At 35.7% G+C, this 26,004-nt stretch overlaps 2 protein-coding genes across 2 annotated transcripts in view; one reads left to right on the forward strand and one right to left on the reverse strand.

The window, feature by feature from the left end:
• CCDC146 (coiled-coil domain containing 146) overlaps positions 1-26,004 on the reverse strand; it is a gene marked incomplete at both ends in the record, with an annotated part of 60,251 nt that overhangs the window by 28,402 nt on the left and 5,845 nt on the right. The window contains 2 exons of the mRNA XM_084206488.1: positions 3,178-3,384; positions 7,554-7,636. Coding sequence (XP_084062614.1) covers positions 3,178-3,384; positions 7,554-7,636 — 290 coding nt within the window. The remainder of the gene's footprint in view (positions 1-3,177; positions 3,385-7,553; positions 7,637-26,004) is intronic.
• On the forward strand, positions 17,828-24,346 carry FGL2 (fibrinogen like 2; the record flags this gene model as incomplete). Its single annotated transcript, XM_084206137.1, is given in 3 exon segments — positions 17,828-17,887; positions 17,891-18,566; positions 21,310-24,346. Coding segments are annotated over 3 exon segments (1,443 nt in total). The 3' UTR covers positions 22,017-24,346.

Genomic DNA, 26,004 nt, shown 5'->3' on the forward strand with positions numbered 1-26,004 from the left:
AGAACATACCTACAGTGGGAACACACCCAAACACGCAGTCACCCTCAGGGTGACTTCCCTGACAGCTGAAGTGTGTCAAGAAATACACTGAATACCTCATGGACCTATTCAAATGATGAAAAAAGTCACAAAAATCCCAAAAACCTGATGATACTTCAATGCTGAAAGCAGTTGAATTTATTCTGGGAATGCTGACTATTCATTGGAACAAAAAAGAATTAAAACAGAAAATCAAATATTATCTTCAGCTGTTCAGAGAGCTCTGAAAAAATTGTTTACAGAGGTAAGCAAATAGAAACTAAATAAGGATAGAAGAGTATGGAATATTAAGAGACCTTGAGACTTTTGCTAATGTTATGGCATATCTGTATGACTCCTCAAATGTGAAACATTGTCAGATTTGAATCCGAGTTCAAAAAAGGTGCCAAGTACTCTTAAATACCAGAGAAAGTGAATTAAGGCAGGAAATAAAGTCATCAGAGACAAGAGGGATGCTTCAGAGAAATAAAGGTTTACAAAAACAGGGGAACAGAGATCTAAAGAACCAGGGGAACAAGATCAGATTTCTCACTTCCAGCTCAGCACAAGGTCTGAGTAGACATTCTAAAAAAAGGATAAAGCAGTAGATAAGAGACACAGATAAACCCTTCAAAACCTTTCCCCCTCCATGTTCCCTGCCTGCTATACATACAAAAGTAAATAAACAACATGTTTGTTTTCGGACTGAACGGCCATTAGTCATAATTCCCAAAGAGAAATTTACTTGTAAGCGCCAAGCACAGCTGGGACTGTATTAACACAGTTGGACAACAAGAGAAACTGTGTTCCAGAGAGATCAAGGGCCAAGAGAGGTTGGGCCATGACTTTTTATCCTGAGAAATTAAGAAAACTAAACAACGACCTAACAGCAAACTTCTAATACTTTTGATGCAGCTTCCCTCCCCTCTGAGACATTGACCATGATATTTCAGAAAACATATATCCAGGTATTTCAGAAAACGTTGATTTACTCTTTGGATAAAAGCAGCAAGTGTATGGATCTTCATTTAACATCAGTGTTACTATTAGATCACCTGCTACTCACAACTCTGTTCTGGACATTCACTGTCTTTCACAGGCACCAAACTCATCCCTTCATTACAAGCATGTATTCACACAAATAATCTGGTTTTCTTCACGGTCCACTTCTCATTTATTCACTACATTCACTCACCCATTTTTTACACGTGTTGTGTTGGTCCTGTTCGTTCCAAACTAGTCCAACTCAAAATCAGTAGAATTTCTGGAATATTTCTGGAATTTCTCTTCCACTAAGCAAAGGCATATCCTTCTCACTCCACACCCACAACACACATAACACCCAATGCTACCATCAGGCATGAAACAGATTCCAAATAGGGAACAATTAAATAATCTGTAGCTCGAGTTTGAAAAATTGGTAAATTAAAAGGGCAAGGGGTTGTACAAAAGAGATCTATCAAACCATTCTGCAGCAGTGAATCAGATGCTCATTGCCTCATCCAATACAAGAACTACAGGGCACTAAATGAAGCTGTAGGGGTCAGGTTAAAAAAGTAAGGAGGTGGCAGATATTACGTAGTTAATCTGCAGAACGCTCGGCCCAGCGTGTTTGTTCTGGAGGAGACAGGAGAAGTTCAAAGGAATAGGGGTCAACTGAGGATTCCCAAACACAGAGGACTGTATTTGGCTCATGAAATCCCCACATCACAAGAGGCTGGGGCTGCACTTTTGGTTTCCGTTAGATAATGCACCTCACAGACCTCTGGTCAGACTGTACAGCTGGGTTTGATCCCGGGCAATACATAAGACTTAAGTTTCTTACTCCAGTGAAGGAACATTTTTTACAGCATGACTGACCCAAAAAGTGGATTTTTAATCTGAAAGATATTCAGTTCATATATAAAAACGAATCCAGTAAATGTGCAAGGATAATTGAAATAATTCCTACACTGTATTTTGTAGAGAATAGAGTTCTCATTTTCACTGGAGGTAGAAAATAGAGAACAGGAAAATATTGCCTAAACATATAAATCCTCACAATTTTTTTGGAAATTGTTGCAAAATCAGAGAAAAATGTTCAAAAGATATGAGGACAAATGGTTAAAATCATGATACTTCTGAAGAACTTATTTCTGGACTGCTTGGAAATTGCAATAAATTCTGTGTTTAATAATTATTTCAGGAAATTTCATGTTTCTTAGTTATCTCATAGCAAATAATTTTTTCCAGATGCTTTCCATGTTTCTTTCCCACTCCCAGCTTGTTTCATTCTCAAGTTTCTTTTTCTCTTAGAGCAAACACTTGGCTCTAAAAAACCAAAAAAAAATGAAAAAAGAATTGCCAGAAAAACCTGCTCCATGCAGTGTGTACAGTGTTACTGATTTCCTTGCAGAATAATAATCTTAACTTCTGAGATGCTGACATTTGTGTGCTTGTGTTTAGATACTCACCAATGACACTAAAGCTGGATTGAAGATGGGTAAAAATAGCAAGTCCCCCACAAAACAAAAATCTGATTTCATCTGCCTAGGTATATATTTTTACAAATGCAATACTTCTGCTTGTAATTTTACTATAAATTATGCAGATAATTGAAATGTATACAATACCAAAATAATTCTGGACTGTTGTCCTTATATAGAAATGTTAAGATTTCACTCCTTTCACAGCAAATTTATCATTTTTCTGACATTAGAATATACAAGTACTTTTCTTTGAATACCTGAATAGAAAAACTTGAATATACCATGCTACTGATGTTAAAAATAGCATTGGGTCTATTTATGACATTGTTCCATAAAATCCAAGCCAACAGGTCTCTGAGACACTTTAAACATTTGCATTGAAGGTGTTCAAGACTAGATTTGCTCATGTTAATTTTCCCTACCTAAATATTATTCATCCAATGCAGTCAATTTTAAACAGCATTTTAAAGAACCCCATCCATGTTCTAAATTTAAAACTATCAACAAATCTGATCATGGTAAATTTATTCATCATTGACATGTTGCTGTGACTGGGGAAAGTTTGTGGCAATTCGTTTAACGATGGCCATCAAGAAATGTGTCCATGTAAAGGAGATTGATTTTTATTCTATTTATCATCTTTTTACATGATCTGTGATAAAATTAGCAGCATTTGACCACTTTCACCTACCATTCTATCTTCAACCGATTTTCATGCACTCTTGCTTTAATAGCACTGTATTCACTTCGGCAGCTGAAAAGTTGTTGCCTTATTTGGGAAGCTTCACTGGGAGCTTCTTCAGGGAGCTGTTCTGCTTTTTCCAGTTCTCTTTGCTGTTCCAGTTCTGCACTCAGGCGTTCGGCTTCCTGCAACAGCTGGGTCTCAGATTCCTGTAAACTGCGTTCAATAGACTAGTTTAGAACTAGACAATGAGAAGAACAAGCTTTGTACATATACTTCTTTACATACCTATAATATTAAATTGAAGGTTTGCAAGGTGATATGGAATTAAGATCTGTATAATCTTGCCTGACCTCCTAGCTGACCCTGCCTTGGGCAGGAGGTTGGACCTCCTGAATTCTGTTCAAGCCCAAATCATCCTATGATGCCATGAGAGCAGTGGAATCTGGTCTCGAGGGTTTTTCTGCATACCTACAGTTGGAGTGAGATTCGTCTAATTTTAACCAGATGACAGACTGTTACTTAGTCAAATTTATTTATCTAACACTTCTTGGACAAAAATGAAGAGACAGGGAATCCATTTTATCCTAAGAAGCACCAAAGGCTAGATCTGATTAAGAGTGGAGACCTATAATAGTGAAGTATCTACCAGGACAAGGCCCAGTCTGGACTATATGACAATGTGAAGTTCATAATAAACACTGGGACATCCACCCAGTGATGAATTACATCTTGCTACTGCTGCAGTGCTACCAAGACCAGAAATAACTCATGTAATGATAGAAAAGCTGAAAATACATTTGTGGACATCTGTGGAAGTTTATTATAAGGCCTGTAAATCAATGATCTGCTTTGTATTACCAGACTAGCTCCACAGAAACAACAAACTAAATCCTGTCAGTGTCTGGAGACTGGTACTTAGAAACTTGTGTGGTGATAGCTGAAAAACATCCTAAAGGCTGTTAGAAAATACATTGATTAATATGGAAAACTCTTAAAGGGAACAACAGTACGAAAATTCATATACAATGCATGACACATAAACCTATGATTTATGCTACAGAAATATTGTGTATGCCTCCTCAATGATACTATATTATGACTTTTATATCATGGTCTACTAAAATTAGGCACAAATTATGTAGAAGAATAAAGAACGCTATCACTTGCTTTTTACTAATTAAAAATATAGTGCAATATATTTTTAAACAAAGGGACTTAGAATTTCCCATATTGAGAAACTAGACATAAATTTTGGCTCAAATTTGACATTTACGCCTTGAACAAAAAGAGAAATTACGTATCATACCAAAGAATAGAGATGGTAAAAAGATTATAAAAATACAAAATATAAAACTGACAATATTGCACAAACATAGTTGAAATAATATAGCAGAAAAAGTTTTGATTCATGCAAGATTTCTCTCTAGATAAGAACTTCCTGTTTCTAAGCTAGAAAATGAGAAAACCACAGAATTCAAGAGAAAACAGTGTGCCTTCATCATGAACAAATAATTTCATATGTTTACACATATATGTTAAGCAAAAAATAAACAGGCTTATTGACACTGGATTCTATATGATATTTAAATCTTCGCTAAATCTTACAGAATGTATGCAGTTGTGGGAGAAAATATAATTGGTTGTAGCAATACACAATTTCAAACACAATTCTTTCATCATATACACTTTACATACAGTTACATAAACATGTAAGTGAATTCATAAAAACAAAATTTTGAGTATTTATTCTTTCAAGATAATTATAAAAAAGAAAACCAGAAACAAGAATTGATTGTTGAATCTAGATTTTGCTCCCTACAGATGCCAACAGTATTTTTTCATGTGTTGATTTGAATTTAATTGAAGACAATGAAGAAATAACTGCACATCTACACAATGTACGCATACAGAATCCTGTGACTGCAAAAGTAAGTTTGTGCAATCTGATGTGGCAGCTTTTGAATTTGTGAAATAATTAGGAATTTAGCAGACGCTTAAGAAAATAAGATTCCAATGAATCTTTGTTATTCTCTGAGTATCTTCCAGTTTGGGTTAACAGAATATCCATACTAGGTTCCTAAATTGAGATAATATAAATAAAATCTACAACTACGCCACATAATGATTGACTAAAAAGGTTTTCAGGGGCCAAATACAAGATCAGATACTTCAACTTTAGATGCAGCCTTACTACAAAGTGAATGGATGAGACAGCACCACAATGGGATGACAGCCTGTTTTTCAAAACCATTTAAGACTTTGAAGAAAAATATCAAAGATGTTATCTGCCAGGTGACATCTTTCAGCTTTTAGAAATGCCAAATTGTGCCAAACTGAAAGCAAGAAATAAATTTGCCACTAAACAGAGGGCTGCACTTATAGCTCTGTGTACATTGGCAACAGCCTTGGAAACTACCTGCACACAGAGTAATTGCATTCGTGATATTAGACAAATTTGAATTGTATATCAGAGAGATCAGTTGCAATAGTTTGGCACAGCTGTCAAAGGGAACTGTGCTGCTTAAGATATGTAAGGCTTTCTCCTTGAGATTTTTATATGCTAATAAAGGAAAGAAAAAGCCACGTAGAGCTTGAAAACCTCATCCTGTGTCATTTGTCTTAACACGGCATTGCAACAACACTAGGAGAGATGGGCATTAATTAGGAAAGGGATTGAATTCAACTGTAATATGTGAAAAAATAAGTTCTTGATCCACAGAACTGTACAGCACGTTAGGATGCAGAACTAACAATTAAAAAGCGGTTTTGATCCTGTGAATGGTTCTTTGCAGGAAGAGAATATACACACATACTGCACTTACCACCAGGACAGTCCTTAGAGCTGATGGAGAAAACCAGACCCTTGCAGATGTCTGAATAAGGAGGAAGTGTGTGGTCTCTATTTTTTTTCTATTGACTGATAAGGGGCCCTTGGTACCTTGTTCAGATGAGCATGTCTGCTGATGTTAACATATGGATAATTGAATCCTTATTTTGATGCCTGAATCCCACTTTTGATGTTCTTAAAATATACTGGAAATCATGATCTATTTTTGGTAATTGATCTCCATTGCTTTCTTTTAGCAGTAGGAGAAATTTATCTGTGAGAATTAGTGCTTGCTCACACATTGGTGTCCAGCTGTGACACACAACTACATCCAATACAGAATGGGACATCATGATCCCTGATCCAGTTTCTTACAGAAGCATGGCCATTTGATACTCCTGTAAGAATGATGGAAAGAATGAAAGATATAATCCACCATCTAACATTTTCATGCTTTTGGTGCATTCTGTTAAGGGTAGTTTTAACTGTGACAGAAAGGACAGCTGAGTCCTGTTTACACTCAGGCCCTATTCCACTTGCTATACGCACAAAGGGATTGCCTTTACATAAATAAATGTCCCATAAAAAAGAACACTGTATAAATACATAAAACATGTTGGAATATGTTTGTATTTTTCCAATGAAAGACTGTTTTCAAACTAACACTGGCTGAAAATCAACTATTCAGCAGCTACTGATTTCTGCTTCAGCTCAGTGAAGACCAGTGTGGTAGAAACTTTCTATCAATTCATCCAAACACCACAAAATATGTTTAGATCTGAGCAGTTAGAAAAGACTTGTATTTTCTAGGAACCTGAACCTGAACAACACTGAAGTGCTGTTTTTAATTCTGCTTCTCAGAAAGATTTGCTATCTCAGTAATCTGAAATAAAGTCACATGATGTTTCACAGAGTCAGAACCATATCCCAACTCCCCATTTTATTAAGACAAAACCAGAAGACTCAGCTATCCTCAAGAAAAACTGTTATTTCAGTATTTTGAGAACCCTTTTTCAAATTACTTTACATTACTTTGCACTTGTTGCTATTCAGACTGCCAGGAGGTACAGCAAATCCCAGCATTATCCAAATAAGGAGGTATAACCTGAATTAGTTTTAGAATACTCAAATTAGGCTTTAGCTTCAATGATACAATTGCCATAAAGTTTTTAATTTGGTCAGTGAAAGTGGGATAAAATATTGTTAATACGGTGGATATTATGGTATGCATTACAAGAATGTAACAGGGATATCATGATGCTGATTTTATTGATAATTACAGGTATGCTGTCTGTTGCAGTCTGTACACCCATTCCCAATATTATTATGTTTGCATTAGAAACAAAGATGTGTTTCAAACAAGTATTTAAGTATCCCAAATTAACTTGAAAGTTCCTATTAAATAACAGTGGTTTTCAACCTTGTGTTCTGGCTTCCTGTTTGTGAACTATAACTCTAAGAAAGCCTTAAATGATAATTAGACTTCAGCATGAGCAAAAAGTACTTTAAAAGCAAAATGCTTTTGCTACTGAAAGTCTAAAAAGGAATATTATACCTTATCACAGCCTCATGCAGCAGGGTGTACTGTTCCTTCAGCTCAGCTACTCTGGTGTCTGTGATTTTTCCAGCAGAAAATAGCTATGGAAGGCAAACAGACAGTTATGAAATCTCCTAAGCACTAATACTTTCATTCTGCTGCAACTTTTTATAGCTGTCATTGGCAGCCTTTCAGTTTATACAGACTTTGGTAACATAACAAATTAAATACACCACCAAATCAAATAAACAGACAAAAAATGCTTATTTTCATAAAAATTCAAGGCATAAATATATGAACAAAAAGAATGTTTCTATCACAGCTACAGTGCTACCTGCACTGTACCATTTCTTCTCTGACTTTCTGTCTGTATTAATATTTCATGGTAATTCTGTCTTGACTTTGAACTCAGGCTCTAAGTAACCTCTTTTCATTGTTTAACTGGTTCAGTTTTGGTATAAACCCATTGGCCCACACAGGCAAAGCTGAGGCATAAAGTGTCTCTGCAGGCAATAGGGTTGCAAAAAATATAGGAGCTAGGCTAAAACTGGATTACTCTAGGCAACAGAACACACTACCTTACATGCCTGTGCAGAACTTCAGCAAACACCAAGATCAAACAGGTCTTTTAAATACCCCCAGAGATAGTGACTCAAACTCTCCCTTGAGCAGTCCGTTGCAACACTTGACCACACTTCCAGTGAAGAAATGTTTCCTAATATCCAATTTAAACCCCCTTTGTGCAACTTGAGGCCATTTCCTTCTGCTCTATCACTTGTTACCTGGGAGAGGACACTGATCTCATGGCTACACCTTCTTTCAGGTAGTTGTAGAAAACAGTAAGTTCTACTCTGAGCCTCCTTTTCTCCAGGCTGAACACCCCCAGCTCCCTCAGCCACTCCCCATCAGACTTGTGCTCCAGACTCTTCTCCAGTTCTGTTGCCCTTCTTTTAACTCGCTCCAGCACCTCAATGTCCTTCTTGTAGTGAGGGGCTCAAAACTGAGCATGGGATTTGAAGTGTGGCTTCACCAATGCTGAGTACAGGGGGACAATCCCTGCCCTGGTCCTGCTGGCCACACTATTCCTGGGTGATATTGCTTTAGAAAGGCTTTCTTCCCCTCCTTTGATCACAAGTAAGGAGAACCAGTTTAAATCCAATTAAAAAATGTAAGCTGATCCACCTCTATAAAAGCTCATGGCTAGCCTTGTGGGGCAACAAGTCAAACTTGCAACTTCTATGGGACCTTGCCAAGAAATGTGATTATGCAGATCTCCTGAAATAAGAAGTGAAATTACTACAGCACCAAGAAAATACCACCAGTTATAATTCAACCTTCAGAATATTCAGAGGAAACCATTAGAACTAATCCTATGGCCAAGAAGCAGAATACACGTCAAAATGTCAAAGGAAGTATATATTTTCTTGATAACTGTTCAAGATTTTTTGAAGATCAGTTTCAAAATATTTCATCGTAGCGGAGACAATCTTTGATCCCTGAGACCCCAAGAATAGAAGGTCTGCCTTTCATTTGTTTGCATGAGATTAAAGATAAACAGCTCTCAAATATTTATTTTGGCATTCTGTATGATCAAAGATACTGTTCACTTAAGTTCAAAATACTATCTAGGTCTTCTGTGAGAAAGAAAATATTTCCCTTTCTCAACCCATTTATTTCTTCGCCTCATACATAGATAGAGTTGTCCTGTTTGTGTGGTACCTCACTAATTTGCTTTCTCCACACTCCTCTCATCTGTACCTGTGAGTTACAGGTTTTTTTACTGCTTAGGTTCCCACTGCCTATCTACACCATGTTTGATAATGCTTCCACAGAAATAAACTTGCTTGTCCTGGAGGCTGTGTCTTCTTCTTGAAGTCCACAAACTTCTCACAGATTTCACACCTAATTTCTCAGTTCAGTTCAGACCTAAGAGCTCTACTTCAAGAAGGTTGGTGCTCTGCAGTGTGAGGACTTGTAGCATTGAGGACTACACAGGACAGGCTGCATGGATGGCATACCAACATGTCAAAGGCAGTGAGACTTTGTGGAAAGTTTCATCATCAGATAGTTCCCATTACCACAGTGTTTTTGGGAGAGCCATCAAAGAGACAGCACTGGGCTACCCTGGTCCCAGGATTTGTTATTAAAGTCTGGGATATGGTTTTCTCCAAGATTCTTGGGAGAGCAGAAGGAAAAGAGGCACCTGTTTGAGGGAAAGAAATAGTTTGTGGAAGAAGGGAGCAAATGTGATCCTACTCTAGAAAAATTGAATTAATTGTGATGATAAAACAAGACAAGAGATGATGCCCCTAATACAAAGATATATATATAATTCCTTCCAGGTGGCCTGTCCCACATTAATGATAAAATAACCAACAGTATTTACGCACTCACAGTTCATTTTATTGCTCAGAAGCTCTCACATTGCTGGGGTAGGTGAAATGTAGGTCTCCTCAGAGCAACTATTTACATTGCTACACTGAAAAGTAAAAGAGCGAGTGAGAAGATGGAGAAGTGAGGAAAAAAAGGGCTTCGAAATGACAGTCAAGGATGACTCTCTTTCAGTCCTGAGTTAACCATAATGCCCTTGTAAGAACTGAGGTAATTTTATTATACTGGTGATCTCAGATCTGGAGTCTGGAATATAGTTGGATAAATATTCTTGACTTGTTGAGTCTTCCAGTCCCATTCCCTGTCAGTTGTACTTAACTGTATATTGCTTTGCTCAGGATTTCTTTCTCATTTTATAATGTACTGGGACACCATACGTTTCCAAACACACTCGACATTGATAGATCATCTGGATAAACCAGAATAAATTTTCCTTATCTAAATGCAGAATTACTGGAAAGTTGTATGAAGATTTGTCTTTTAACAAACGGTTGCCTGGCAACTCTCTGCTTTCCATTTCCCTATATTCCCATAAATGCAATTACGTGGAATTATGTGTCTTATTACTGGATTTACTTGAATCTTTTTCTTTTAATGTAAAATTTCTGTTATGTTTATTTTACCATATAAAGTCACCCTTAAATTACCTTTGTGATTTTCTAACTTTGTTCCAATTTTTTATATTGCTACACAATTTGAAGTCTGGCTTTTCTATCAGAAAAACAAAACAAAATATAATAAAGCAAAACTAAACCCAAACCCAAGTTCCAAAGCAAATTTTTTTCATTCAATCAGTAAAAAGTTCCAAAGTGCTGGACAATTCTGTCCTATTACAAAAAATGTGGAGGAAACTTTTGCAGAAAAGGTGAAAGGGAAGGACATATCCTTAATATTTTTCTAGCAGAAAAAGCTAGACATTCTGTCTCTGAGCAGGACTCATTTAAATATAGGAGTCCATGAGAAAAACAGAACGTACTTATGCTCAAATAGTTGTTCTGCACACCTAAAAGACTTTTCTCTCTACAAGTTCATATTCACTTGCTACCAGCAGCTCCCCACCAGACTTGTCTTCAAAATCTCCTGCTGAATATTCCAAGAAAAAGTGGAGGTTAAACCTATGTGAGGTTATACACTATCCGAGGGGCCTCTTTTATATCCTTCCAGCTTGATTTCAGGCACATGAGCCCCTGGGTCTAGACTACAGTAATTTCTCCAAGTTTGGAAGGTGGATAGAGATGTTAGCAAAAAAGTGAATATGTCAGAATAGGAATGGGAATTAAAATCACAGAAGGGAGAGGAGCCACCTGATAAATGAGGTACTCATCCATGAGGGCAAAACTTGTGAAATCTGGCCCTAACTTGATCAACACCTCCTCACTCTGCATTAAGTGCAGTGGACATTCTCCACTTTATCAGATTATATTCAACTCTTTCTGAGAGTCAGCTTAAAACAATGCTGAAAGGAAATAAACTGAAATTCCAAAACAAGTTTTCTCTGAAATGTGATATAAATAAGAACTCTAGGCACATTTCCCATTTCAAATTTCAAGGCTCTTAAAGTTCTTTTGGGACTCTCCAGAAATGAATACAATTTAGCCAAATATTAAACATAAATAGATGACGGAATCTGAATATTGGTCTAACTCTTCCCAGTTTTTTTAATAAAGAAGCACACAAAACAAACACAGAAGATAAATAAAGTCACCACCAAGAAATTACCACTTAACATCAATTACCTACAATCATTATTAAAGTGAAGCACTTGAGGCTTAGGAAATACTCCTAAGTTTCAGCAGTATCTCTGCATTTTGGAGAAATGCTGTAGCTAACACATGTTTCTAATTATGTTTGCAGTTACTGCAAAACAACTAAAATGTATTCTAAGCTCAAATGGAATAATAATGTTTTCCCTTTCTTCATGCTAAGTTGTAGGTTTTGTAACTAACAAGACATTGTAACTATACTTTGTGTAATTTTAACACAGAATTTCCAACATTTTATATTCTTTTGCTGTTTCAAATATCTGAGATGTTTCATCAAACAACTCTTTTGCCTCCTAACAGAAGACTAGAGAAAAATATCAAGGGATTAATATATTTTATAGTTGGTATACACTCAGGATTTCAGTATAGCATTAGCCTCTTGGCATATGGCTTTTCTGCCCAGTCTGTTTTGTCGGGTTTGGAATTTTCCTTCTGTGCTGTTTATTTGAAGAGCTTTTCTTACTTCTTTCATATAATATTTAAAGGTTGAACATTAAGCAAAGAGAAAGGGCGACTTCTCCTCTTTGAACAGAGAGCTCTGCCTCCTCTGTCAAAATCCTTATGAAGTCACACAGTTTGGACACAGCACACAGCTCAGGTGTGCTTTATCTGGGGGAGAAGGCAAAGCCCCCTCTCTCAGGGGTTGTTTCAATATCATAGCAGGGCAACAGGTACAAGCTACGACTCTTGCATTTCTGTCCATATTGCTGGATACCAGTCTCCACAGAATCACAGGGCTAGGGATTTCAGCAGGTGTTTGGCTTGCCTGTGCCTGGTATACCCGAATTATCTGGGCAAAATCTTGGACCCATGATAACGCACTAAGGGAACTGAAGATTCCTCCTCAAGTTCAACCCACTGCTCAGAGCAAGTTCAAAACTTCTCACTAATTCTGAAGATCATGTCCTGGCTACTTCAAGATGAAGCATTCAAATATGAATGAAAACCAATTAAAAGGTTGTGTTTGGAACCTCTGGCAATCTTAAAAAAAGCCAAACACAATACAGGAAAATATAATCTTTACACTTTTTATTCATTGTTTGCATTTTTCAATACGTCTCAAATATTCATTCCTTTCATATGGAAGACTAACACAAAATTATAATTTCTCTACTCAACAACATTTCAGGCTTCAACACATATTTCAAAGTATTTTAAAACAAGAAGATAAAAGTCACTAATTTAAGACTGCAAACGGTTCACAATAAATTGCAGTTATTGGTATGCAATTCTGCATTCCATTTTGGAGATTGGGAAACATTGAAAGTACACACAATGTCTTGCTTAAGTCATTATTCTAGAGAAAGGTTACGATGATAGAAAGTAAAGAAAAATGCACTGACGGTTTTAAATAAATACTGTAAGTAGAGTTTAAAAATAAGATGTCATCCCTCTCACCTGGAACTACATACATTTATTACAGGAAGTAAACTTCAGAATAAGTATGGGAAGTCCATAGAAAAAGCCTATTTATTAGCTTTTCAAGTAGAAAAATATTTGTCACTGAGTTTCCTAAACAGTTTAGGTGACAAACAACAACACCTGAAGCCATGAGGTTATTGGTTACACGAATGTAGTCAGCTGGGAGTAGTGGCATACACACAAATCATAACTACACTTATGTACAGTAAGTACTGCCTTACACTGAACTTCTGCAATCTTACTTTCTTAATTACAGATGGATGAACCAGGCATCCTTTAATGAAAAATAAACTGCTGAAGAGCCTCCTAAAACTAACAAATAATGACTGGGAAAAATAATATCCCAAATTCTTTCCCAAGGCATAGTTCATAACCGTAGTTTTGTTGCCCAGCTCATGGGAAAAAGCAATCCCTACATGGAAAATATAAACATCAGCCACAATCAAGATGGTACAGTGGGTGAGACTATGCTGCTGGCCAATTGAGGCTTGCATGGCTTAGAAAAGAGGGCCTAGGAGACTGATAAGACAGGCATTTCAGGAAAGGACGTAACTTTCCTGCTCTCATCAAATTTTGTTTGGCTACAAAGCTTGAAATCAGGATAGTAAGTAACCAGCACAGTCTTACACTTGCTGCTTTTATTGGAACAGGTTTGCAGGAATCAGAAAGGAATTTTTCTGAAAACACAGAGGGAGAAGCTTTTGTATTTGGTATATCATCGCTCTGAAAGTGCATTTGGGTTTATTCTCTTTGTATATTGAACTAACTACAGCATCTTCCATGGGTACAGATAAAGGAAATAGTCAGCAGTAAACTAGAGATTTTGAGCAGGCAGAGCAGATGTCATGGGAGAAATAGAATTAATAAGAACATAGTTTTGTGGACCTCCTTCCTTAAAAATATGGTCCTCACCTTAACAGAAGGAGTGATTTTCTTTGACCACATGAATTTTATGACGTGCATTATATTTAAAGTTGCTGATATAAATATCGTATCCACTGCTTACATGCTGTGTCAGTGGTCCTTTCTGCCCTCTGCCAGCATTTATAAACAAAATAATGAACAATTTAAGCAGGTCAGAAAGCCATGCAGCCGCTAGTTCTATGTAATCTGTATCTAAACAAGAATATTTGTAACATCAAATGGAATAGGACTGCCTTTCCTTTTGTGTTCTGATGTGTTCTCACAGACATGTGAGGAAATCGAATAGGAGTCCCACAATCCAGTGGACAACATAAGGACTGCTTGCATGAAGAACAACTACTGAGTTAAAACAATTCAGCTAATCAGAAAGAACTCTAAATCATAATTTGTTTGTAGTATGGATTTTTGGTATATATACCACATTGTGGAAAAACCTGAAAATTAATCTAATTGCTTTCATTCTCTTTCTCAGCCAAAACATATCACAGAATTGCTGAAGTCTACAAAAACCATCAGAAATATTACTGCAGCAGTTGAATCTCAACACATTCCATCTCTGCCATCAAAATGGTTTGTATGAATGAGTCCCAATGTCCTTCAGGTTTATACATGCCAATCATTTGAATTGCTTAGACAACCCTGGATATTTTGCAGCAATTCTTCTGCAGGAGATGTTGACTCCCAGAACAAAGCCAGAAATCAGATGCCAAGCTGTTGTGTTTTAAATTGCCATAGTCACCAGTTAAATTAACATCTGCTTACAGTCATAGCTTTGTTGTTTTCTGCTTGACCTACATTCCATTATCTGCCAGAAAAAGAAAAAACCTTACTCTAAAAATTCATGGGAAATGGTTGATGCTGGTTTTGATAAACGTTGGATAAACAATCTCAGACAAGTCTAATAAAATGAAATATATCACTTCTTTGACCTTGCAATCACTGGGAAGTTCTGTGAACAGAATTAAAAACTTCAGTAGAATTTCAGAGTATCTTGAGCTGTCAGTTATTTTCTTTATCTTTAGGAAGATGTCTGTATGATAAAGATATCTCTTCAGTCCACAGGAAAAAAATTAGATTCCTAAAAAATAGACTAAAGGAGATTAAAAGCTAAAAGAAAATTAGCTTCAAGTAAAAAGCAAAGACCTTAGCAGAAAAGTCTCAGTTACAGTCATCAGCTGTTATTCAGTTAGATCCTTTCACAGTTGAAAAAGATTGGCTTTTGGGGTTTGTGATTGCTTAACTAATCTAAAATTTTTAGTATTATGCAGAACACTCTGGATCTAGAGAGAGCCCATCTGAGAAGAAACTTTGTTTATAAACAAACAGCAGGTCTTAGTTTAAATCTGGTCCAATATTTCTGCCATTTGTTAAACTGCATCAGTGTCCTTCCTCTTTGCTGAAAAACTCAGATTTGAAACTTTGCTTCATTTATTCCAAGAAGGATAGGAGACATGAAACATGAAAAAGGCTATGTCATACTGTTTGGGTTCCTGAAGAAAGAAAAGAGATGTGACAAATTGTGGGGAATGGACACTCCCTGACAGAACAGGAAGAAAGGCCAGTACTCAATTACAAGAGTGTTCCAGGTAGGAGAAGCATACAGACTGGAGTAGAAATGGATTTTCTGGACTCCAGGCAGACTGGTGAAAGCTTAGGAGCAGAACATCAGAGCAAGAATGAAATCAGGAGGATAATAGAGCAACTCAAGATTACTGAAGTATCATCCAAAGGAGGAAGTAAATATCCCAAAAGGAAGATAAATATGGGACTAAGGAATGGGTGTCTCAGGACAGAAATGTCTGAAAATCTCAGATTCCTCACTTTACTGTCTGAACTTTCTTTTTACATTTAGTATGAATAAAAATTTCTGCCCTTCTAGATGTTACAAAATTCTAAAGATAGTTTAGGCTTTCAATGTAGCACAGCAATCACAAATTACAACATTGTTTGTTATACATTTAAATATTTCAAGGCAAATCATAGAATGTGGTCTATCATGTGGTCAAATGAATAATAATTATTCATTTTACAGATAAAGAACAGTTTTTCCAGTTTAAAGTACCAAAGCAGATAGCAGAGTTAATTGTAAACTGAACAAATAAGAGTGTGGGGGGCATGTGGCTTCCCAAATAACAAGGATTTAAAAATTCTATCCTATTTCTAAAGCCCCCCCCAAAGAGACTGGTATAACTTTTCTCTCTTTGACAGTAGCAGCTGTACACAGGGACAATGATACAATGATACAAGACTGATACAATGAAAAATTAGCATCAAATCAAATAAAAAATTTAAAAATTTTACTTGCAAATTAAAATCATACATTTTATCTTTTACAAACATTTCAGTTTTGATAAAACCAAAATGATGTCAGTATCTTACACCTGAATGGCAGGGCGTGGCTTTTACTTTATTGCTGGGGAACTACCATGATCTGAAAAGCGGAGATACAGTTTTGTCACATAACTAAAAGCATCATGGCAGGTTCTGGGATGCTCATTTAGAATACAAGAAAGATACATTCAAGACCCATCTCGTAGGAAAGTCCCTCAACTTTAGTGCTATGCAGGAATTGGAAGGAATTGTTGCAGGGGTTAGACAAGTAGGTTTTTTTTACTAAGCTTCCCTCCTGTACTATCAATATAAGCATGTGGTGTGAATAATAGCTAGTAACATTACAGAGATCATGAACCTGTAGATTATTTGTGTGACTAATGTCTGCTTAATGTTTAATCTGTGTTATGAGTAATTCCAAATAAGGTTGAACCAAATCAGAACGAAAGAAATGGTTCTGATCGGACTAATTAAACAAGATCTGGTGTAAATTTATGCAAGTTATTTGACTCTTGACTGAGCTGTGAATGCATAAAGATGTAGCCTTGCTTTGAGGTACAAGGAAAATTACATAGATCATTGAAACTGTACATTGAAAATTACACAGATCATTGAAACTGTACATGAGAATGGCAAAAGTGGCTGTAGAATGAAAATGGCAATTGTCACCTAGAGAAGTATTTCATTTGGAGCAATCAGTCATGTAAAGTATATGATTAACTCTGAAAGTTCATATGAGGCACAATAAAAAGAAGAGCAATACCTCAAACAGAAGAGAGTTCCTCCCTAGGTCTCTGCCTCACTGTAGATTTAGAATTTGGGACATTAATCAGAACATCAGGCTTTTATTTGGCTTTCCTGTACAATTAGTCTAACAAGTAGGATCTGATGCATCAAAGGGGAAAGTATCTTAAGTTCACTTCCCATCATTTAAAAAGGCTCAATAAGAAGTACCCCAAATCAGATAGTAGTGAATTTTAACTGTGATGTGCCATAGAGATTATGAATATTCCAGATAACTATTTTAAGGTGGGCTAAGGGAAATAGTAAGAAGAAAGTGCTGATCGTCCTCCTGAAATTGTGACTCTATACTGAAAAATGTTTGGAACCAAAACTATACCTGTGTTTCAACATGTTTGGGATTTAAATAATTTATATGAATGTATCTATTAAGTTTAAAAAATAGGGAAAAGGGGACTGAGTGTCAGTAAAGCTATTGCTGTGATAAGCCTCAGACTGGGAAAAAGGATGGAAAGTGGTTTTCACTTTCTCAACCTGCTTTTTTTCCAAAAACAAGAAAATCCATGTACAACAAGGAATTAAATTAAACTGCATAATTTAGCAGCACACATGCATTTCATCATCTGGCTTACATACACTAGCTCTGAGTCAGAAATACTCACTGAAATGTGCTACTCTTGCAAGCGCTACCTAACTTTGCTCTGCTATTAATCACTCGTGATGCAAGCACTCCCACCCATTTCTGAGAACAGTGTAGGCTGTCTGATAACTCACAGGCTTTGAGCTGCCCTTATAAAGTTGTTCCACTTCTGCATACTTCCTCATACTGCTAGTTTCTCGGTGAAGATGAAGCTCCTCATTTACATAGTCTTGCTGAAGTCAACTCTCCTTGCTTTGACAAATGTTTTTGCAGTTATTTTAGAAGAAGAAGAGAATGCTAAAGAAGCAAAACTTACTGAGACTTGTCCTATAAAGCTCAAAACTAATCAGAAATGTGATGAAGGAGAGGATTGTCCTTATCAGATAAATTTGCCTCCGATGACCATCCAGATACCTAAAGAATTCAAACTGCTTGAGAAGACTCTCAAAGAAGTACAGACCCTTAAAGAATCAGTAAACAAGCTGAAAAAATGCTGCCAAGATTGCAAGCTGCAAGCAGATGACAACCAGGAAAGAGAAAGAAGTAATGAATTCCTGCTACCCAACACTGCAGAAAACAGCGATAGCCAAGATAACAGAGTACAGGAACTGCAAAGCAAAGTTAACAGAATGGCAGCCAGCTTAAAAAATGCAAAGAGCCAGATTCAGACACTGCAGGGTCGTTTAGAGAAGCTGAGCCTCATAAACATGAACAATGTGGAACATTATGTTGACAGCAAAGTTGCAAATTTGACATTTGCTGTGAACAACCTGGATAACAAATGTTCATCTAAGTGCCCAGCAATGCAAGCCAGACCTGGTATGTAATTTGTTAATTCTTACTGCTGTATAAGCTTTCAGTGCATTTCACTAGTATTAGGTAAACAATTTAAAATATATTGTATCCAAATAGCTGTGTTATTAACTTCACAAGTATCTGCTCTTTTAGTGCTTATTTATACTCATGGAAAATATTTCAGCAGCCACTAGAGGGTTACTGAGAGCTGCAGGTGTACAGTCCCTCTCCTAGGGTTGAACTTCATTTAGGGATTTTAAACAATTTTTACAGGACAATTTTTTGCAATTTAAGAAATAAACATGGAAAATTAACTTTATTTTACACCGTATTATGCTTAATTAGATCATGAAACATCAGTGACCTATACCTATTTTCTCCTTGGATGAAAAGGGAATTGGTTAAATTTTCTCTAGGTGTGTCTTAGAAAACTGCCTTTTAAATTTTTCTCACTGCAAAACTGCAGATACTCTAAAAAGGGGTGCCAGACATCATCAATCATCAAGTGAATGTAGCAAAGCACTTAATTTTTAATGGATAATAAAATTATTTTCTTCTCATCACAGCAAACATCCAAAAGGCTCAGCTAAAAAAAAGCCTACTAACAGTACTTCTTGACTGGGTAACATATGTATCATCATTTTAACACTGAACCCTTTGCATTAATTTAATATATAAGCAGTATAAAAGAGAAAACAGGTGTTATCCCTGAAAAAACCCACTTTTTTTCTTTTACCATTTAATTCTCCTTATAAAGGAATAGAGCCAATGCTCTCTTTCTTGCTTGTTGTTATTAAGTCAATATTGAGGGGTTTTCTTAAAGTCATAAAGTTTTTATATTACATATGGGAGTCCTTCAAAACAAGAAATGTTCCCTAGATTGTCAGTGTATTCCACCGCTTAGATATCAAACACAAGAAGATAAAGCTCTTAAGAGACAAAACAGAGAAAGAGCAGGCTGCATTACAATCTTTAAGTCTCTTGCTTAGCATCCAAACTTAAAAAAAATTTTTCTTTCTATCTACACATATCTGCAAGTGTACAGTGAATGTACAGCTGAAATTCTTGAAAGTGCTCTTCTTTGAAAAGAGGAAATAAGTAATAATAAAGGTAATGCTCTTACTATATTAGTAATCAAATCAGATAAAAATCAATTATGTTCATACATATAAATTATGTTCATTCAGATACAAAACATCCACAAAAAGAATGAGTAATTTTTTGTTATATTAATAATGAGCAATAAATCACATTCAAGTACAGTACTTCAAAACAGACAAAATAACAGACTAAATTAGTTTTTAATATTCCTCACATTTACTGAAATGCTGGGTAGTGTTGAGGGCACATGATCATGCAGATATTCCTTATGTTTTACAACAATATGCTTAAAGTATTTGTAGAAGCAATATATTCATTATGAAAGCTAGCAAGGGAAACAGCTACAACTTTTTCCTATTCAGGAGCCATTCCTGCATCCACTGAAAGTAACAGTAAAACTTTATTTAAATAGGAGTTGAATTGGATTATAGAAGCATTTTATGTGAAATGTATATTCTCTGTTTATAATTGCTCAGAACTTTAGTCCACCAAAGATTTTACACAAAGTTCAGTGAAGTAAATAAGAATTTATTGGGGATTTAGATTTGGCTTTCAAGCCTTTGACTCCTATACTCTGTGGTTTCATAAATTTCCAGTTTTCTGGCAAACAAGAGGTCCTGAGTCTTACTCCCTGCTGCAGCCTTAGATCACTCCTCCCTTTCAAGAAATAGCTTGTTCAAATTTTCTAGGAAAAAATTACAACAGAATCTGAAAATGAAAATGCCCATGCCTTCAAATCAGCAATAAGAATGAACATTATGGTTTTGACTCTTAACTCATAATTTCTGAGAGCTCTCCATATCTCTTAAGATTATGGAATTCTAATACCATGCTGTTGAACAGAATAAAATTACTGGAAGACACAGTGGATCAAAAATGGATTTTCACTCTGGGGAAAAAAAACTGGGGGTATTTTTCTTCTGAATAAAACACATCACCCATTGGTGGGAAAAAGATACTGTTAGCAGTAGATGCTAACATTCTTCCTTTCTGTAAAGCCAGCAATGCCACATACACAGGAAAGCACCATCACCTTAATCTTTCTACGACTCACACAATTACAACAGATGTGACAATTTTATCACTTTTTTTCTGCTTCCTAAAGTACAGTCAACATTAATACACAAAGCATTCCTAAAGATGGTATGTTCTCTATCAAATGATGTTTACTCAACAATAGCCAGGTTAACATCATTCCCACATGGACAAAGCCCTTTCTTTGACATACTGCCAGATGGAGCTCTACATTTTAGGCAGATTGTGAAGCTATACATGTAAATACAAAAAGCAGCAAGTATGTAAATACAAAGCATTAGAAATATGGACTGAAGAAATCAGGTTGACTTTACATGAATAGTAAAAGGATAGAGTAGAGAAAAGGATAAAAAGGAAAGCAAATAATCAAAATGCCCTTATATTAGGCTTAGCTGGTTTAGCTGGGTTTTTTTAGTCAGCTATCTGATGCAGAGATCCTAGGTGACATCTATTATAAAGTAAATCTGATGGAAAAGGTGTTTTTCCCTAGAATTGAAATTGTTGCAACACTATTTGCAATGTAAAAGTCTCTCCAATGCAAGTTCTGTATGCCATATCAGTCTGGGTAAAAATTTGTTACATTTCTTAATTGAAATTATGTTTATTCTAACACTACTTTTTCTTTCACCAGTTATACAAATAATGCAGAGAGACTGTGCTGACCATTACACAGCAGGGAGAAGGAGTAATGGAATCTACAGGATTAGCCCTGATCCCAGAAACGAGAGCTTTGAAGTTTACTGTGACATGCAAACACAAGGAGGCGGCTGGACAGTGCTGCAACGGCGTCAGGATGGCAGCACTAACTTCAACAGAACCTGGAATGACTACAAACATGGCTTCGGAAACCTCAGCAGGGAGTTCTGGCTAGGCAATGACAAAATTCACCTCCTGACAAGGAGCCAGGAAATGCAACTGAGAATTGATCTGGAAGATTTCAATGGGATCAGAGAATATGCCAAATATGATCACTTCTACGTGGCCAACGAGTACCTCAAGTACCGTCTCAGCGTCCACGGCTACAGTGGCACAGCAGGAGATGCCCTCCACTACAGCAGGCACTACAACCACGACCAAAAGTTCTTTACGACCCCAGACAAGGACAATGACAGGTATCCCTCGGGAAACTGTGGTGCCTACTACAGCTCTGGCTGGTGGTTTGATGCTTGCTTGTCAGCCAATCTCAACGGCAAGTACTACCACAAGAAATACAAAGGTGTTCGCAATGGCATTTTCTGGGGTACATGGCATGGAATTTCTGATGATATTCCCTCTGGATATAGGCAACCCTTTAAATCAGTAAAGATCATGATCAGACCCAAAAGTTTCGTGCAGTAATTCTACATGCTTCTCTTAACTAGTTTGCATTGGACTGCACTCAAAATTGTACTTACTCAGTATTATACTCTGAAATCAAGTATTCAGTTATGTTTGGCAAAAGATTGTTCTAGACAAAACAACATACTTCCACATAATATTTTTAGAGATGGTTTGACCCATATAATTCATTAAAACCAGCATTAAAATACATGAATAGTTATTGCTAAAATTTAACACCAGTTAGGTCCTGGTTTTGTTATGTAAATATTCTAAACATTGCTTTTGGTGCTTTTACTGACTGTGATATACCACATTTTATGATTTAAAACTTCTATAATGTCTTCCACAAGTTGTGTCTGAATGAATACTTACATTTGAACCTGAAAATAATTCAGAGGTGTAACTAATATAAATTTGTCAACACTTCGGAAAAAACTTGGTTTCTCTAAAACAGTCTTTTTCCATCATCTATCCTTCATAACTTCAAGTGTATAGTACAACAATATCAATATAAATTAGGAAAAGTACTAAAAATTATTATTTTTAAAGAACTAGAAAACAGAGGGCCACATGGTTTGCCCAAAGCCACAAAAACAGGCCTTGAAGAAAACAGAAAATGAAGATGATTCCTCAAATTTCATCCCGTTATTAAAGATTTTTCAAAGAAGTTGGTAGAGGAATGAATAAAAGCAGAGGAAATATTTATAAAATCTCAGAATCATTTAGTTTGGAAAAGACCTTTAAGATCATCGAGTCCATCTGTTAACACAGAACTGCCAAGTCCACACTAAGCCATGTCACATTTACACATGGAGAGAGCATGTATTGAACAACAACAATCTTGCTTTTTTTGGTTCCTTCATTCAAGCTCAAGGTCCTATTTGTCATTTGCAGGAGAAAAGAGCCATTGTGTAGCTTATTGCACATTTATGCAGGCAGGTAGACAGGTAGGAGGAAGACATATCAAGAAGAATTCATGTTCTTTGCATTAATGCCTCTAAATACATACAAATAGTTTCCAGTGCCATTTTGCTTTCTCCTGAATCCTTTAGGTAAGTTACAAGATGCTCTTGTAGAGACTCAAGCTCTCATTCAATCTAGATATCCTTAGACTCTAAAACTAAAAAAGACATTATAAATATTTTGTAACATAAGAAAAGACTGTTAGACTACATGTTTTGTAGCCACAGAAACATAAAAGCATACAGTCAGTTCTAAACAAAAAAGAGAATATATGATCAAAGATTTTTTTAATATAAAAGATGAAAAAATCAAATTGTCAAATAGTGCAAAATTTCAAATTAGAGATATTGCTATTAAATCTCGCATTGTAGATAGTGAGCACAAATTTGACTGCACATATTTAGACCATGTCTCTATAAAGATAGTAACCAACACTGAGTGGAGATGCAACTTACCTTAGCAAGAGGCTATTTTACTATCTTGCTTACACCAATCCTGAGATGCATAAAAACTACACTAAGACGCTATTTCTTTATCAACTAAGTGTAGTCATTGTTGGCATAGCTTTTTTGATTAAAAGAGACATTAAAAAAAGGAATACAAGTATACATGACCTAATACTTTATAAATACAATTGCTACTGTTTTTTTAAGATTACAACAAAACTATTATGGTTATAAGTAATGCAAATGAAGAACACTGGCAATAGCTAAATTGTAAAATATTAATATATATTTTAAAGAAGTAAATACTTTGAAGGGTAGTTCAAATGTAATTTGGTTTATTATATTTCAATTTTAAAGAGCAATGAAAAGTTTTAACTGCAAGATGTATCATCTTTGCTTGAGAGTATGTTTTAAACTATAGAATATTTATTTTGGGATAAAAAATAGTTGTCTAAACAAAACAAAAAAAGCAACTGATGAAGTATCAGTTAGAAGAGTAAATATCTAACTGCATATGATTACATTTAATAATTTTGCATGAAATGCACAATTTGTCCCTATTCATGATAACTAGCTAAGTGTGAATTATGGTATCTAAAAGATTCCACTTGAAAATGCCTTTTTAGTATTAAGTTGCAAGAAGAGAAACTGTCCTTTTTAAATCTTGTTCAAAGGAAACTTTGTAAAACACAGAACTGTTAACAGAATAAGCAAATGTGACTAAAATCACCTGCAAAAGCTTTGTTTCGTGTCTATAAAAAGAAAAAGCAAACAAGAAAAGGAAAGTCTAATGCTGTTACAGAAATCTGATTATTACCTGCCTGGAACTGTTGTAGCTGAATCTCTGTCAACGTGCACTAGTTTTACAAAGTGTAACTCCATCTACTTGTTGCAAACATTATTTGTTTTTGCTTGGTGTAATAAAATAAGAATGTCCCACTGGTAAAGCTGTACTACTGTCATAGATGTACATAAGGACTATTAAAAATTCTCATAAATAATTTTATTGATTTTCTGCAGAAATTGAAGCAGTAAGAAAACACCAATAACCAACACAGATGACTATGTGACGTGCCAAGGGAGTACTTGCTAGTAATGACAGTTCCTTAGAGATCTGCTTTATGACCCTTCAGCTGCCAGATAATGCCAAGGGCTGAAATCTTAGATATTTTTTGTATCTATTCAGATTTTGGAAGAGGAAAAAATAATCGCCCAATGAAGAGTTTACACAACCTCTATCTTTAACATGAAACAGGAGAAGCAAACCAATGTTTTGACCTTTCAGATCCCATACAAGAATCATCAAAGCATATGAATACAAATACAAACCCCAAATTAAATTATGCAATTTTTTGTACAAAGAAAAAGCTCTTGATCTCTGCCTAAGGCTTAATAATTCAAAACATGTCCTTCAGTCTATGGAAAACATTAATGTAACACTGATTAGCTCATGAAGACACTTGTGGTTTTAATCCTGATAATATTTAAATAGTGAATTTTAGTGGAAAAAATTACTAACAGTGGGTTTGCTAGCAAAATTCCTATGGCTTATTTCCAAAATATAAATGCACGAGCCCATCCGTTCAATGTGATCAGCCAAGCAGACTGTAATGTCTTGGCTTTCTACACATTGCTTAAACAAAACCAAACCAAAACTAAAAATATCAAAACTAAAAAAACCCAAAAATCCCAAACAAACCAGAGAAGAAATTCAAAGAAGGTTTGAAAGCACTGGTGCTTTTTCCTTCCCTTTTAAATGCAAATACCTGTTTCCTTAACAGCATTTATTGGGAGACTGCAGTCAAACTTGGAGTGAGGTGAGAACAATATGTAGCTTGACAAATTGGTGGGGAAAAAAATTACTTTTATGTGTTTATTTGGAAAAGAACTTAAGATGGTTGCCAATCCCTACCCAGACCCCTGTTGAAAAATTAAATCAAAATCAAACAAAAGGGCCAAATTTCTATGATTTATATGTCATGGAAAAACCAAAGCAGCAAGGATGCAACTTGAATTTTCACAGAGAAAAAAAGAAAAAAACAAAGAAGAGAATATAGTTAAATACTGGCTGACAAAGAAAGGGGATTTAAATATATTAAAATATTTTTAGATTTTTTTGTGTTTTCTTTCAGGAAGAAAAAAAGATAAAATGCTACATATAGGCCTGAAGACATTGATATAAGTTTTAAAGAAAAATGGCTGAGCAATACCATCTATTGGCCCTGGTAGATGCAAACATTTCCCATACTAAATTGATCTCTTTCATTCACTGCTTTAGTTAAACTTTTATGGAGTTATAGTTCTTCTGCCAGAAGTTAATTTGGCTGTCACACTCAATGGTAACCAGAAACAGAGAAAAATATTTTGAGATGGTATGTCAAGTCCAACCTTCACACAAGTCATGAGAACATAGAAATTATGAAAGCAATATTATTTTTTAAGTCCTCATTCATCAGCTTTTTCTGATCTCAGTAAAAGAGTAATCTATTTGGAAAATAATAATGGGGAAAAAGAACCCAAATTTCCTGATTATGTTCATATAATCAAGACAAACTGGAAGTTTAATTAAGCCTACATTTCAGCAGGAATAGTATGCC

Source organism: Fringilla coelebs (assembly GCF_963513975.1).
Source record: "Fringilla coelebs genome assembly, chromosome: 5".
NCBI lineage: Eukaryota > Metazoa > Chordata > Aves > Passeriformes > Fringillidae > Fringilla > Fringilla coelebs.